General features: G+C 37.9%; 1 protein-coding gene across 1 annotated transcript in view; it reads left to right on the forward strand.

The window, feature by feature from the left end:
• Positions 1-1,455: 1,455 nt before the first annotated feature.
• TRA2A (transformer 2 alpha homolog (Drosophila)) overlaps positions 1,456-14,868 on the forward strand; it is a 16,618-nt gene continuing 3,205 nt past the window's right edge. Inside the window, exons 1-3 of the mRNA XM_009080310.1 lie at positions 1,456-1,989; positions 3,621-3,786; positions 7,125-7,313. Coding sequence (XP_009078558.1) covers positions 3,754-3,786; positions 7,125-7,313 — 222 coding nt within the window. The 5' untranslated portion in view covers positions 1,456-1,989; positions 3,621-3,753. The remainder of the gene's footprint in view (positions 1,990-3,620; positions 3,787-7,124; positions 7,314-14,868) is intronic.

Consider the following 14,868-nt stretch of genomic DNA (forward strand, 5'->3'; position numbering starts at 1 on the left):
AGTCATGCAGTTAGCTCAGCAGATAGGCAGCTTAGTAAGTGTAACCTGTTATGAAGACCTGGTTATATGGTCCACCTGTCACAGCCAAGCATTGAATTTGGCCTTCAGTGTTAAAGTTTGGCAGCCTGTCATCCCAATAGGTGACGTTCCCCATGTGTCCCTCATCCTTTTTATTGAGGTGAAGGGGAAAGGTAGTGTAGCTGTAATACTTGTAGTAAGGAGTCTCTCGGGTTCCATTTCTGTTGGGTTTATTGTCTTGAAATGTGAGGACAGCATCCTTTGAAAAGAGCTTCAGCCCAAAGCACTGAACAATTTTAACTGCAAATAGGAAAAAAAGCAAATCTGGACATAGGTAGAGTAGGAAATAAATTGAGAAAAAGATTGTGAGGACAGGCAGGAGGAGAAATGATGCAAATAAACCCTAAATGTAACACCTGCTGGAGGGGGACCTGCTATGCATTTTTCCCTTAAGCACTTTGCACATTTTTTGTGAAGTTAGATGTATATAGCATATATTCCATTGGGGTTTTTTTTACAGTTAAGCTCCCTAGAAATGCTGTATAGTATAAAATGTGAGGAAATCCTAAACTGCTCTTTGTTTGCTTGTTTTCCTAGTTTTTCCTCTTGTGTGCCTTACCATGCAAGGAAAAAACCCTTCTGTCTTTGCTTATATTGGATTGCTTTAAATGTACTATTATATATATCTTAGTTTATATGGATTATATAAGGAAAACAGGATAACAATGAGGAAGAAAAAGTAGGAAGAAAAAGAATTTATGTTGTATATATCTATGTGCATGTATTATGCGAGTAAGTATGTGCATAGATAGGTTTTGATTGGAAACCTTTGGCCATTCTGTTGAACTAAGAGTGTCTTAGGAATCTGTAGGGGTAAAACTTGGGATATTCAATACTGAGAAGTACATAGTTGTTATTTTAGGGGGGAGGGAAATCACTGATGCCAGTACTTCAGTATATTTGTGCTAATTAGTTTTTAGTGTATCTGTGTATCTTACCAAGCAAATCTGAAAGGGGAGGAGGGTAGCTGTGAAAATACAGTAAACCACTGAGAACTCAGTAAGCTCATTGTTAGAACATAGACACTTATACAGTTTTAAAGATATTTTTTTAAAAAGTTGTTTTATAAAATAGTTTCTTGCACTTTACCTGCTGGCTTTTCAATTTGGTAGATAACATCTGAACTCCAGCAGAGTTTTATAATCCCCACGTGCTTAAATATACTAAATGTTCTTTTTCCATTAAGGTTAATGTTCGTGAAGAAATTGAAGAGTTTTTTCCAAGAATGTGGAAGATAAATCAAGATAAAAGAAGGCTAATGAAAAGTATTAAAGATCAGAAAATTAAAATTGAATGGGGGAAAAAATTGAACAGAAGATTGGTCAGATAGAAGCACTTGAATATTTTTTTAAGGCTATAATGAATTGTTTGAATTGGGGAAGAATACGCGAAGTATGAAAAATGAAAAACTCAATGAAGAATGAAGAAAAGTAGAAAGCAAGAGTGAAGTAGAATTAAAAGAATCTGGAAGAATGAATGGGTCCTAGGTTAAGTAAATGTATGGTTTATGTTCCAGTGTCTGTATGATCAAGTTGTAGATGAATTTGCATGATTACTTAGTTAATAGAGAATTGGTGATCTGGTTCAAGCAGGGACCTATTTGAGGAGAGCATTCAATATTAACAGTGGGTTAGCCAAATGAAATTTGTTTTGGAGGGTATTGCCTAACCATTTGTTTTTCAGGAGCAATCAATATAATAGAATTACTGTACTTTAAATGTTAGGAGTTAGGCATTTATACAACCAATACCATTTTTAATACTGTCTTTTTTGTTAGGAGTCTCGCTCCCAGTCAAAATCCCCAGCTGGGAGTCCTGCTCGTGTAAAATCGGAGAGCAGGTCAGGATCTCGCAGTCCATCGAGGGCTTCCAAACATTCTGAATCGCACTCTAGGTCAAGATCAAAATCAAGGTACGTCCAGAAGGTTATTCATGTCAACTCGGTCTTGCTACGGCTGTTCTGGTAGATTGATGAGATTTTTTTCCCCTGTTGTAAAAACTGTAAACCTCCTGGCATGATTTAATGAGGTTTATAATTAATTTATTGATATTTATCTAATATATAGTTATGTATTTATTACATAGAATATATATTTATTATAAAATATAGTTGATTTGCATGTTGGTGTTTATAAAGGTGGACAGAGTTGGGCAGAGATTCATGGGTGTGAATAGAGAAAGTACTGCAAATAGAACTAGTGAAGTAGAAATCACAACTAAAATTTGTAGGTTTGTCTCTTGCAGAAGAGAGAGAAGGGATTGCATCTCAATTCTGTAAAGCTGCTGCCTCCTTCAGTCAGAAATCTTTGGGGGAATTCTTGTATGAGCCTCATCTTTAGGGGAAAAAAGTCAAGTGAGAACTGCAGCAAAGGTAGTCAGGGTTAGATAAAAAGAGTAAGGTCTCTGACTGTTGGGAATGTTGGAAAACACTCCTTGGAGATGTTCTTGACATTCCTTTGTTGGAGGGTTTAAAAACATAATCCAAAACCTACGAGTTAAATTGGGTGTGGATGTGGATAGCTTTTTGTTTTGTGAGAGCCTTAAGATGGAAATTTGTTTTTCGATACTGTTCTTGTACCTTCTCTGTCCTTTTCTGCCCCAAGAGTGTGTGCACAGAGGTAAAGTTTCATAGCTCTAAGTTCTAATAGAGCTTGCTCAGAACAGAAGAAGAATGTCTGTAAATTTTTTTCCTCTAAATACATCCTAAATATTACCTGGCTTGTACTACCTGTCTTCTCTATTCCCTTGTACCATCGTACTGATGAAAGTGGAGAGAGCTATCAAATTCTTCTTCCATCAACAAGGAGAAAAACCAGAAAGCATTTGTGGCTCTGGAGGGGGATGAGGAATTGCATAGTGTTATGTTGTTCCTCCTTCCCAGTTCTTGGGAGAGATCAGTCTCATCTTCTCTATTTATACACTTTATACCAGGGCAGCTGAAACAGAGTTGCTGTTCTCTGAATTCCCGAAGTTCAGGCTGGTGGTATAGTTTTTCTTCTTGCAGTGTTTAGCCAGATAACTAACTACCTGTTTAAAATGGAGCTTATCATTGGCTAGATGTGTGCAAAGAAATTCGTGAGGAGTTAAGCAGGTGCTTGGTTGGGATTTTTTTTTGTCCAGAGTAATTTTCATGCCTAGGCGAACTTCATTTGTAGATACTGCAGCACTGTAGTGTTGCCAGAGCTTTCCATTTTTCAGTCAAAACAGTATTTTACAATGTGGCATATCTGGTTTCTGTATCATTGTGCAAGTGTTAGTCACGTAAGCAGCGACGCTGATGCAAGTTTAAACTTTGAGCTTCCCGATAACTGTTGTGAATATAATCCTCAGTATATGCCAAGAGTGCTCTCAGAGTTAAAAATTATGCTCCTGAGCAGGTTGTTAGAGATCTTTGCAATCTTTAGTTGTGCAAGGGAGAAGAAGCTTAATGATTTTAATTGTAGAGATCCTCTAAAGAAGAGATTTTTCCTTGGGAAATACAGGGCTTACAGTTCAATAGATTATGTGCATACAACCTGACCAAAGGCTGTCTCTTTGTTGAAGATCCAGGTCCAGAAGACATTCGCACAGACGTTACACTCGTTCCAGATCCCATTCTCATTCCCATAGGAGACGTTCTCGAAGCAGATCCTACACTCCAGAATACCGTCGCCGAAGGAGCCGCAGTCATTCTCCAATGTCCAACAGGAGAAGGCACACTGGCAGCAGAGTATGTCATGTTCATCAAGGCTGAGTATCAACAAAACAATTGGTGCTTAGATTGGTGTAGTCCAGGTTACCTTCAGGCTGAATTTGACCTGCTGGCTTGTCACTGGAGGATACAGGAATTGGGTGGCAATAGCGGGTATGTGTGGAGCAATCCCTGTCCTTCCAGCTGGGCACTTATTTCTTGGACCAGCAGCTGGCAGGAAAATTTAGGAATTAATTGAAAAACAAACCATTGCAAGTCAGTATGTGCAGATATGGTGATATCTACTTCTGTCACCTCTAGAAGTTGAACCCTTCTGATTTATTTTTTATTTTGTTACAGTTCCAAGTGTATGTACCCTTCACAAAATGGGCCCTTCTCTGTGCAACCTGACAGTATTGATAAGATTGACTAGAGGATTCAAAGAAGGAAATTCTCGAATGTTTATTTGCTTATAACATAGAGCATACAATGTTGCCAGTTGCTCTGATTATTTAATTTGGTTTAACTTGCAGTAAACTTATGTGTTAGTAGGTAGTATGTAAATCCTAAGAGACTACAAAAAGTCTACAGGTATGAAAAGGATCAGTAAACATCTCAAAATGTAAATGAGGAGTGTCTGTGTGTAGGCAGGAGAAAGTATAAGTACATGAGCCAAAATCTAAGATACTAATCTTAGGTTATTCTGAGACATTTCTCCATGTCCTTTATAATCACAGAATGGTTGGAATTGGAGGGATGCTCTGAAAATCTCCTAGTCCAAACCCTTCTGCTAATGCAGGTTCACCTAGGGCAGGTTGCTCAGGATCTTGTTTAGATGGGTTTTGAGTATCTCCAGAGTAGGAGACTGCAGCCTCTCTGGTCAGCATGTTCCAGTGATTGGTCATCCTGAAAAAGGGTTTTGCTCATATTCAGATGGTACTTACCGTGTTTTAGTTTGTGCCTATTGCCCCTTGTCCTCTTGCTGGATACCACTGAAGAGTCTGGTCCCATCTTTTAATACCTGCCCTTAAGATACTTGTATGCATTGATAAGATTCATTTCAGTCGATTAATCTTCATAGCCCTCTGCTCCACTAGTTTCTTGTCTAATCCGTTCCAGTGCCTTTGCTTCTGGTCTCACATCACTTCATGCTGATCTAAATGAGTGCTGTTATACACAGCTCTGCCTTTTCTGTGTTGAGGGTAGTGGTACTTTTCTGATCATCATGGTTCTAATCTGGTTTACTTTCCCAAGGTTTTTACTAATCCTGTCAAAAAGAGGATAGTTTTTTTGCAGGCTTACCTCGGTGAAGCAGATCACCAAGAGCAGATAAATGCCAGTGTGAGGGAGAAGGCAAGAATATGTGGGAAAGGGCAAGAGGCTGGCAGTGCAAACATACAGTGGCGTAAACTGTTGTGAAGCAGTGTTACTCTTGTTGAGGGTTATTGCCAGTGTGTAACTGTGATGTAGTAAATACTAATCCAGTGGCTTGAGAAACTGGCAGAAGTAAGTGAGTTTTGAATGGGTTAGCAGTTTTTCTGGTGAAAAGTAAAGGAATCCACTTCGCTACTTCAGGAAATAGTAAGATGTTTTGCTCTGTGAAGAAGTCTTCCTGCCCTGGAAGTGACTGTGAAACACGATAATGGTTTTCATGGTGCATTTCACATTAATTCTAGGGAGTAGTTACAGTAGTGTCAAAATGAAACAAATCAGCCAGATTTGCAATCCCCTAAATCACAAGGTCCTAAAGACACCAGGGAAACTGGTAGCAATTTTGCCACTTCTGATCTCGTAGAGAGAGCTTGCAGACTGTGTAAATGGGAGGCTGTACGAAAACCTGATGTAAAAGCAGCTCTGTAGTCCTCCACAGTCAGCTCAGTCCTTTGAGTGCTGGTGTAGCTGTCACTTGTCACTTAGGGTGTCAGGCTGATCTCACTTATTCTCTTGCCTTGGAAAAGGTTGTAGTGTTTAAGTGTAAAGGGTTGTTAAAGGGGAAAAGCTATGCAATGTGTGGAGGGACTTGTCCAAGCCATCATCTAAAAGGCAGATTTCATTAGACTCACAAGAATTCAGTAGTAAAATTAATATAGCTGCTAATGACACTGAGTTATCAGATTGAAATACAGAGTTAAAAAAAATATGTAAACCTGTGTAATTAAAACTTTCAGATAATAAGCTGCTGGTTTTTGTTGTGCTCTTCAACTGTAGTAAGGAATTATAGAAGATTCATATCTTAGAAGTCTGACAAATGGAAAGAAGGGAACTTCAAATATATGGAGGTTTGGACATCTTACTTTAACAACAAGATTCCCAAAGGCAAGCTCTGAGGCATAAATTACTGTGCATCGATGGCTTTGAAAATCTGAAACTGAAATACAGATTTCAGCTGTGTCAACTTCCACTTACTATTTTGGCAGAAAGTTTAAATCCCAGTGGTTGTTGCTGCTGTTTTAAATTGCTGGATCTAGTATAACAAACAGGTGCCAGATGCTTAACTGAAAAAAAAGTGTTAATTTTGATCAAAATAATTCTTGCAGTGGATTTGCCATTAGATATGAACTCTAGCGTGAAGGGAAACTTTGAACCTAAAAGAGAAATTGTACCTTATACAGTTACATATTGGACTTTGTTTAGTTGCAGTGAAATAAATACTAAGTATCCCCTGTCACATTAAAGAATCAAGAGCCTTGCTCTAGGGAAGTGTGTGTGCTTTTGGATTAGAGCTTCACAGAACTGGCCTTCAACACTTACTACTCTGTAGATGAAAGAAGCAGGTGACTTTCATCCCTCCAGTTTACAACTGGAAAGATAAACTTTCAAATGTAAATATTGACTTTCAGTATGGTTGGGTAGGAAATGTTGAGGGGGAGGAGGTTTTGGGAGAAGCTAAATTACTGTTCAGTCCTCTGTGCTTAAGAGCTCAAGTGCATTTAGTGTGTGCAGCTGGAGGCACTTTGCACTCTTTAGTGCCAGTGGTGTCCATAGAAAGGCTGAAGGTGGGAGCTGGGGCTGGCAGACCTGTTCTTGGTACAGACTTGTGTCTGCAGCTTGTTGGTGATTTGAATATGAAATACTAATAGAATGGGTTCCTGTTATTCTATAGCTTTTCTGTAGTCAGAATGCTTAATTTTTATCAACAGAGTTTTTTGCCAATGTGAACAGTTTGTCTTGGTCTTTTTTCTATAAGGAAAGCAACTGAAAGCAGTTGCTTTTTGGAAATATTTGACAAGTAGAATGGTAACTGTTGAAATGTTAAGCTTTCTAATGACCTGTGTTCAGTTTTCTTCATAGTAATTTTTTTGTCACATAAATTTTATTATAATAATGTGTAACTTTTTGTTATAAACTTAATTGGAGTTGAACATTTGTATTCTCAGGCTAATCCAGATCCTAACACCTGTCTTGGAGTGTTTGGTCTCAGTTTGTATACCACTGAGAGAGATCTGCGTGAAGTCTTCTCCCGCTATGGACCTTTGACTGGTGTCAATGTGGTTTATGACCAACGGACTGGGCGATCAAGAGGATTTGCTTTTGTTTATTTCGAGAGAATTGACGATTCTAAAGAGGTAAATTCATGCTTTACTAGTGCTCTTTGTGCTTTGTCTTCCTGAATTCTCTGTTAAAAAACATGTCTTTCATAGTGTATTCACTAGCAGGTTCTCACAGTGAGATTAATTTAAGAGACTTAGTTCAAGCAACATGGCATTTTTAAACAGATGGAGCATTTCAGTTTAGTGTTCAGATACTTGGGCAAATTTTGAGCATGAGGTGTCTGTATTGAATCACCAGTGAGCACTAGACTTTGATTTTAGTCTGTTGCTTCAAAATGAAAGCATATCTTTATGAGGCTTCTGTGTTTGTAGTATTTTTGAAATACTTTGGAAGTTAACTTTTCAAAGTAGTCGTCTTTCAAAATTCTGAAGATTCTCTTTATTTTGCATTTTCTGCTCTAAAAGCTTGTCATCATGCACTGGAAAAATAACAGGATTTGTCTTGATTTGTGCCTTGGTCTTTGAGTTGTTAGTATAATTGATCTGTAAGAACATACTCGGATATATAAACAGGACTTCTTATATCCTGGTAGTGATACTGTGAACTTTACTGAAATTTGTAGGTGAAATTGCTATTAAAAGTAAACACTCATCCTCTAAAAAAGTCTTTAAGCCTTTATTATGGGATTTTCTCTTTTGTGCAAACTGAGTCACAAACTTCATCTTGTTTATGGATTAATAGGCTTGGGCAGAAGTTTCAGATTTGCTGTTTGATTGTTTACATTAGATAAGTTTGTAAGGAGAGGAGTTGTATTTAATATAAATAATTTAGTATTGAAGAGAGGGAGGATAGCAGCTGTGGAACCTATTATCAGGAGCTAAATAATGAGAACTCTGGTGCTAGCTGATGATATTTTAATGAAAAAAATTGTTTTCTGGTTTACTTGATTGGAACTATATTCAGTTCTGGTCTTTGACTTCGGGTATGATCCAACTGTGTATCAGTTTGTGGGAAGAGGGGTTTGTAGATGTAGATATGTGGTTGCTGCAGGTTACAGCAGTGAGGTAAAGGACACAACTTCCTGTAGTGTCCCTTCTGTATTTTCCCACTATCCCTTGGGCAGGTGGAGAGAGAGCAATGGGGTGGATAGCTCTGTATCCATCTGTCTTCAGCAGCCTACTCTCACACCCAAAATACTTGCACAATATTTATTGTCACATTCATGTGCCAGTCTTGTCTGTTTTACAGCTTCAGCAACTTTGCCAAGGGCAATGGTCATGCATGACATGATGTGTTTCTGAAAATGTTCCGTGTAAATAGCATGAAGTAATTTGTTTAGTATAAAGCTGTTTTGGCAGATGCTATGAAACTGGAATGCAAAGGAGAAAAAAGGGGATGTTATTTATTCAGAAATAAATATTAGAATCTTAAGCAGGAACTGAAATAATTTGGAATGTAATTAAACCCATTTATTTCTCCCCAGTGGGCTAGTGCATGAAGGAGGGGGAAAGGATGCATAACTTTCCAACACCTAAGCATATATAGCAGAAATACTTCGGGGGAAAAAAAGGACAAGAGAAAAACTTTGGCTTAGTTCATGGGCCTTGAGGACACATTTGAAGATGGCAGTAACTGGCAGCAGGTGTAGTAAAAGGCGATATAGCTATAAGTGTGAAACTCACTCTGACAGGACCTGTAGGAGAACCCTGAAGGACCTGAAGCACTTCTCTGCATGGAAGGTAGATCAGGTCTGGGAAGTTGAGTATGCATGAAAGCAATAACACTTGAATTACTTTTGTTCTGGGTAAATAAATTTCCTCTTAAATTTAAAAAAACCCCAAACAACCAAAACTGGTAACAACCCAAAACAGAATCCAAAACATTAAACATCCAAATAAAGAGGTGAGATACTGAACTAAAATCCAGTCTTTTAAAAGGCAGATGGATTAAATAAGTATAGAACTCTACAAAAAAATGAGGATTTTTCCATAATCTCCACTATTGTCCTTCCAGGAGAGGTAACACAGGGAAGCCTCTCAGCAGACATGCTCTCAAACACTGGTAATGTTAAAATTTGACACCAAATTAATTGAGTAGTTACGTTTGAACTTTCATAAATTGGCTTAAGATACAGTGTCCGTATTGTGTGGATTCTCTTGCAGCTGAAATACCTCAGGGTATTTGTCATCCCTGGTTCCCACTGTCACAAACTGGATCAATTATTGAACTGGTTACAATGTTACTGTGTGTCAAGATTCTGAAACCAAGTGGTGAAGTGTTTTGAGTTCCATATGGTGTAAAGACATTTTGAGTTGTCAACTAGCTCCATGTTGTATAAATCCAAAGACAATATAAACCAGCATTTCTTAAAGGTGATACTTCACAGTGTCCTAAAAACACCAAAGGGGCAATTTTAAAGTTTATTTTTACTTAAACTGTTTCAGAATTTCAGAACTTCAGATTGACACTGTAGCAGCCTTGTTAGATGGTTGTGACCTTCTTGGTTATAAAGAGGAGCCAGAGGCTTAGCTTTTGATAGGTACTAGACAGAGCAGCTGCCAGAGCATCACAGTAGCTTCAGGCATTCCATTTGAACAGGACTGGGAAGGAAGTTTTCAATGCTTGTGTCCAGTTCAGAAGATTTCTTGTGGAATCTCTTCTAGTCTGTTTGAAATTCTGCTGAAATTGAGCTGTAACTTTATGATCAGACAGAAGGTTCCTTTTCCATCAGATGTTTTTATTGCAATGTTCCAGTGTTTGCAAGATAGCATTTGACTGGACTGTTGTGTATTGAAGATGCTTGTGGGCACTGTCTCTAATTCAGAGCGTGATAGCAGACAGCAGATGTTGGGGACTGATGGATGGGTGGTTGTCTAGAAAACCTGAGGTTTTGCTGGGCCAGTGTTCCTGTCTATGAGCTTGTTCAAAGCTTAGTTGAAAAGATTGTCTACTTTCTTTTTAGCAGAAAGGTTGTTCTCTCTTACAGGTGTTTCATTTTTTGTGAAGTTATGTTTTAGTGTTCTGAAAAAGCTTTTCAAAGTAATCTTTGGTATTTCCTTTCTGCCTTGGGTGTTGCAGTGTCTTGGCCACCCTTCTACCAAGCCTTCAGAACTATATGTGCAACATTATGCAAAGGATAAGGTCTGTAAACATCTTTATTACATGGTTCTCAGAATTGGCAACCCTGGCCTGGAGCCAGCATTATAATGTTGTGTTGCAACGTTTTCCACTAAATTATAGAGGATATTCACCTGCCCAACACATTAGGATTTTCTTCCTGTGTTTAGAGGATCACAAACTTCTATGTACTAGGATGAGAAAAAAAATAAAGTTGAGGGATGAGTTGATTATGTCAGGGTTAATAATAAGTTGAGGTGGTCGTGAGTAAAAGTGCTGCTGTTGTAGGGACATGATTGTTAATGCAGTTCCCCAGGATTTCATATGCTGCTAACGAGCTTTTCAGTAACTCTGAGTATGAAGTGTTAGTTGTGTGAGCTGAGGCTACTGTGAGCGTACAGTCTGGAGGAGGAACTCATCCAGTGAGTGTTAGCTACAGCAGCTGTTGGCAGTACAGAATTTTCTGTTTGCTAATGCTAGTTATGTTCTTCGCAGTTTTGACCATCTTTCAGAACCGTTTTCTGCAGTACTGTTCATTAGCAATCAAGACAAACTTTATACAAACAAACTGAACTATTAACATAATTCAGTTGCCAAAGACCAGAATAATAACAGGGTTTATCTCTGATTTGCAAAGCATTTAATCTGTGGTGCAAGCACACCAGCTTAGAACCATCATTACTGAACAAAACTCCCACAGCTTGTTGAAGAAATGCTCTTCGTGTATGGTTTGTGGTATCAAGAAATAGAACCCTAGGTATACCAGAAAAGAAGACAAGAAGGTCTCAGATGTGTGGAATTGGAGATCACAGACTTCTGGAGACTCTGAAATACCATGAAATTGCGAATACTTGCAGAAACATACATATCCTGTTCCTCATTCTCTAAAGTCCTTTGTTTCTTGACTCTGAAACTAAAGTATGCTTAAAAAAAGAGAATATGTTGACTCTATTCATGCTTAAGCTTATAAATTTATATATTAAAATTATTGTTGACAATAATAAATTTTTAAGACTCAAACTATAGAATGTAAATGGACTGTTTTTCAAAGGTGAAATGGACACGAATTCAACTTGGCAGAGTGCAGCGAGTGTAAAAAGCTGAGTTTTTCAATTTCTATTTTCATCCTGTCAAATTCTTTTTCAGAATTTTCTTTCTTGTCCTCACTAAATCCAGACCTGAACTAGAAATTGGTATACTGGGGAGAGAAGATCTAACCTGTTGTGTCTTTAATCCCTTGTTGTACATATGATATGGTGGAGGTGATGTTTTTATTGGTGGCATTAAATACAGTACAGTGTGGACTTCTGGGAAAAAACAAAACCACAGCAACCTACAATGACAAAAAAAAAATCCAGTGTCTGTATAGTTACTTTTGAATCATGAAAATGTTTTCAAAATAAGTCACGACATAAATTGCCCATGTTTGAGTATTCAGGTGTATTCGGTGAGTATGTTGCTAACTTTGTAGTGATGTCACATTATTGAACTAAGTCAAGGCAGTTAAACACAGTTGAAATGAAGATTCTATGATCTTCTGTACAATAAAGTGCTATTTTGAACTCCCCAAGTAATGTAAAGTGACTGTGAGATCAGCTCTGCCAAGTCAAGTTCTCTCCTGTTCTCCCCTATTCCTCCCCACACCCTTCCCCCAGTGACCACCGTGCAGGTTGCAGGGATTTCCCACATTGTTTCATTGTCCCAAGCTGCTCTTTGTGGCGTTATCCAGACTTAGAGGATTCATTTTGTTCAGCTTGTTGATTGCTTAACTAGTGTAAGTCACCTGTGTAAGTTTGTGCATTTTAATTAAAAGTATTTTCACACTTCTTTTACTCCATGTAAATGCTCATACATGTAGAAAACATCACATACTCAAATATAAAACAAAAATTATGCCTTCTTTCCAACTGTTTTGAGCCACTGGAGATCATGGTGCTGTAGTTTGGGAACTCTCATTTTGTTGAACTAACACCTTACAGATACTATTTTTTGTTATTATGTATAGTCTGCTGAAGGCTTAAAACTGTAAAATTTAATTCAATCTTGGATTACAGTTTTAATTACCTTTGTATTCCCAATCCTCATTCTGGGTTTTTTACTGCAAACATACAGATGTGTATTCTGGCCTACAAAATCAATTTTTCCATAGAATTTGCTACCAAAGTAATAGTACATGTTAATAGGAATCCTGTTTGCTTATTTACTGTCCTCCTGCAAAAGCCATGCAAGACTCTTAACAACAGTCAGATATTTGGAAGAGATTCCAGGTTGTAATAAAAATGGATCATTTACAGCTAAAGACTCCTAGGAGGGTATTGTGTGTCTTAAACCCCCATATAATTTGATTTTTCTCTTTAAAAAGTTTCATTTAGTGGTGTTAAACAGTATTTCAGAATGTCTTCTGCATTGTTAGAGAGAATGTGGAAGTTTTTCCCTTTGATGCTGAAATGTTCTTAACACAGCAGTTCATGCACACCCAAAAACAGCAAGAAAAGCAAACTGAAATGTGTTTTGAATATGACATGACAAAATCCAGAATTTTAATGTGAACTGTTTTAACTTGGAATAAAGCACAAAAATGCCATTAAATTAGAATCACTAGTGTGTTTTTACAGCCTCTGTACGAAATAGACACTGTTGAATCACTTGCCCAAAATCAGGTTTTCAAACAGGGTTTTGGGCATGTCTCAGCAGTCCTTACCTAGTAATGCAAACTTAAGGACTTTGTTTCAAACACCTGATGTGCACATTAAGAGTGACATTGAGAATTTGGAGACATCTTTGGAAAGAATTTCCAGTTGCTAATGACTTGAGTGTGAGTGATCCATACTGTTAATTATTGTTGGATTCATAATAGCTTCTTGTAGGCTTTGGCTTTTCTGCGTTTGGAGGATTCAGCTAGAACTGGAAAATGCTTCGTTATATCTGTTAAAGATTTTGTTTATTTTAGATTTGTTTAGTTGGCAGTTATTGCTGACAGCTGCTGAAACCTGAGAAAATTGAAGTTTTAACATTGGGTTGGACATTAGACATTATGGCCAGGGTGTTGGGAATTCCATGCAGGCTGGTAACTGTGGAGTAATCTTTGTCCACTGAAATGTGACATTTCCTGGTATTTCTAAAACAAACCATCGACTCTCAAAATTAATTCTTCAACTTCCTTGCTGTTACATTGCTCTTCTCTGTGCTGCTCCCTCTGTTGACGAACTCTTCCTCTTGAAGAGGTGTTTTTTAGTTAAACTAAGACACACATACCAGTTGTTCTGGATTTGAGGTGGCTTCTTCTAAGCTAATCTTATTTCTCTGCAAGTTGCTGGTTTGACTTTAAAAATGGCATGGAGAAGAAAAATTCTTACAGGAAAATTTGTGCATTGCTATATTTCCAGAAAGATACTTTTTGTCACAAAACTCATTCTTCAGCCAGATATTTGCTGCTTTTATTTTTAGGTTTGTTCACACATACTTCCCTAGGATGTGTGCACAGATTTACTCTAATTTGGAGCATCCTCATGGAACAGGACTTCAAAAGAAAAAGGTGGCAAGGCTAGGAAAATAAAGCGAAGAGCATGTTTTAGTCACAAAACATACCCCAGTGCATGTTGAAAGACTTGACATGTTTGCCGAGCCTTGCGATTAGGTAAATGTAGTAGTTAGTTTTGTGTGGGAGCGGCACTCACTAGGTGGCGATGTGGTATAGATGCAAACAGCAGCATTAAAATACGAACCAAATGTAGTTAAGTAAGTTAGTGAGCCTTCAATCACTTCCAGTTTAGGGACATCACTTAAATCACATGAGTGTCAGGGTTTTGTATCCTGCTCTGCGACTTGTTTTGCAGCTCTAACAAGAGCCTTATTGAATTTACATACAAGCTAAATTTCTGAATAGTTGTTTGTTTAATTTTTTTTTTTAAAATGCTCTACTTAGAGGCACCTTCATGTTTTGAGGTTGGGTGTTGTTTTTTTGCAGATATATAATAGCAAAGTGGTTCTATTCTTTACCTTGAGATTGTAACAGTGTCTCTTTTGTACACGTGAAAATTGAAAATCACATATATTGGACTAAGTGCTGGGCTTGGTGTCGAGAAGTAAGTGGTGTATAGTAGTATTTCAAAGATGTTGGAGCAGCTGATAAAAGCTATTAAAATTTGAAAAGCAATTTTTTAAAAAATCCTTTCAGGTCCAGCATTAACTGTTAATTTAACTGCTGTGGGTTTGTTGGGGTTTGATTTTTTTTTTTTTTTTTAAAAGTTTCTGTTGCGCAAATATAATTCTCAGAAGTACACTGTGCTCCTTTGAAGAACCTTTTTTCATGATTCTGAGTTTGTGAAAGGCCATTGTATTGATTCTCAAAGAGTGGGGAAGCAGGGGCAGGAACACCCAGGGAGTGTGTGCAGGGGCTGCAGGCAGGTCTGGAGGCACCGAGTCCCCGAGCGCAGACCCTTGTGTGTATCGCTTTAGCGAGCTGCTATTGTGAGAGGGAGTGGGGAGGAAGGTTGTAATTAGGTATCCATG

This window comes from Acanthisitta chloris, unplaced genomic scaffold (genome assembly GCF_000695815.1).
Source record: "Acanthisitta chloris isolate BGI_N310 unplaced genomic scaffold, ASM69581v1 scaffold21028, whole genome shotgun sequence".
NCBI lineage: Eukaryota > Metazoa > Chordata > Aves > Passeriformes > Acanthisittidae > Acanthisitta > Acanthisitta chloris.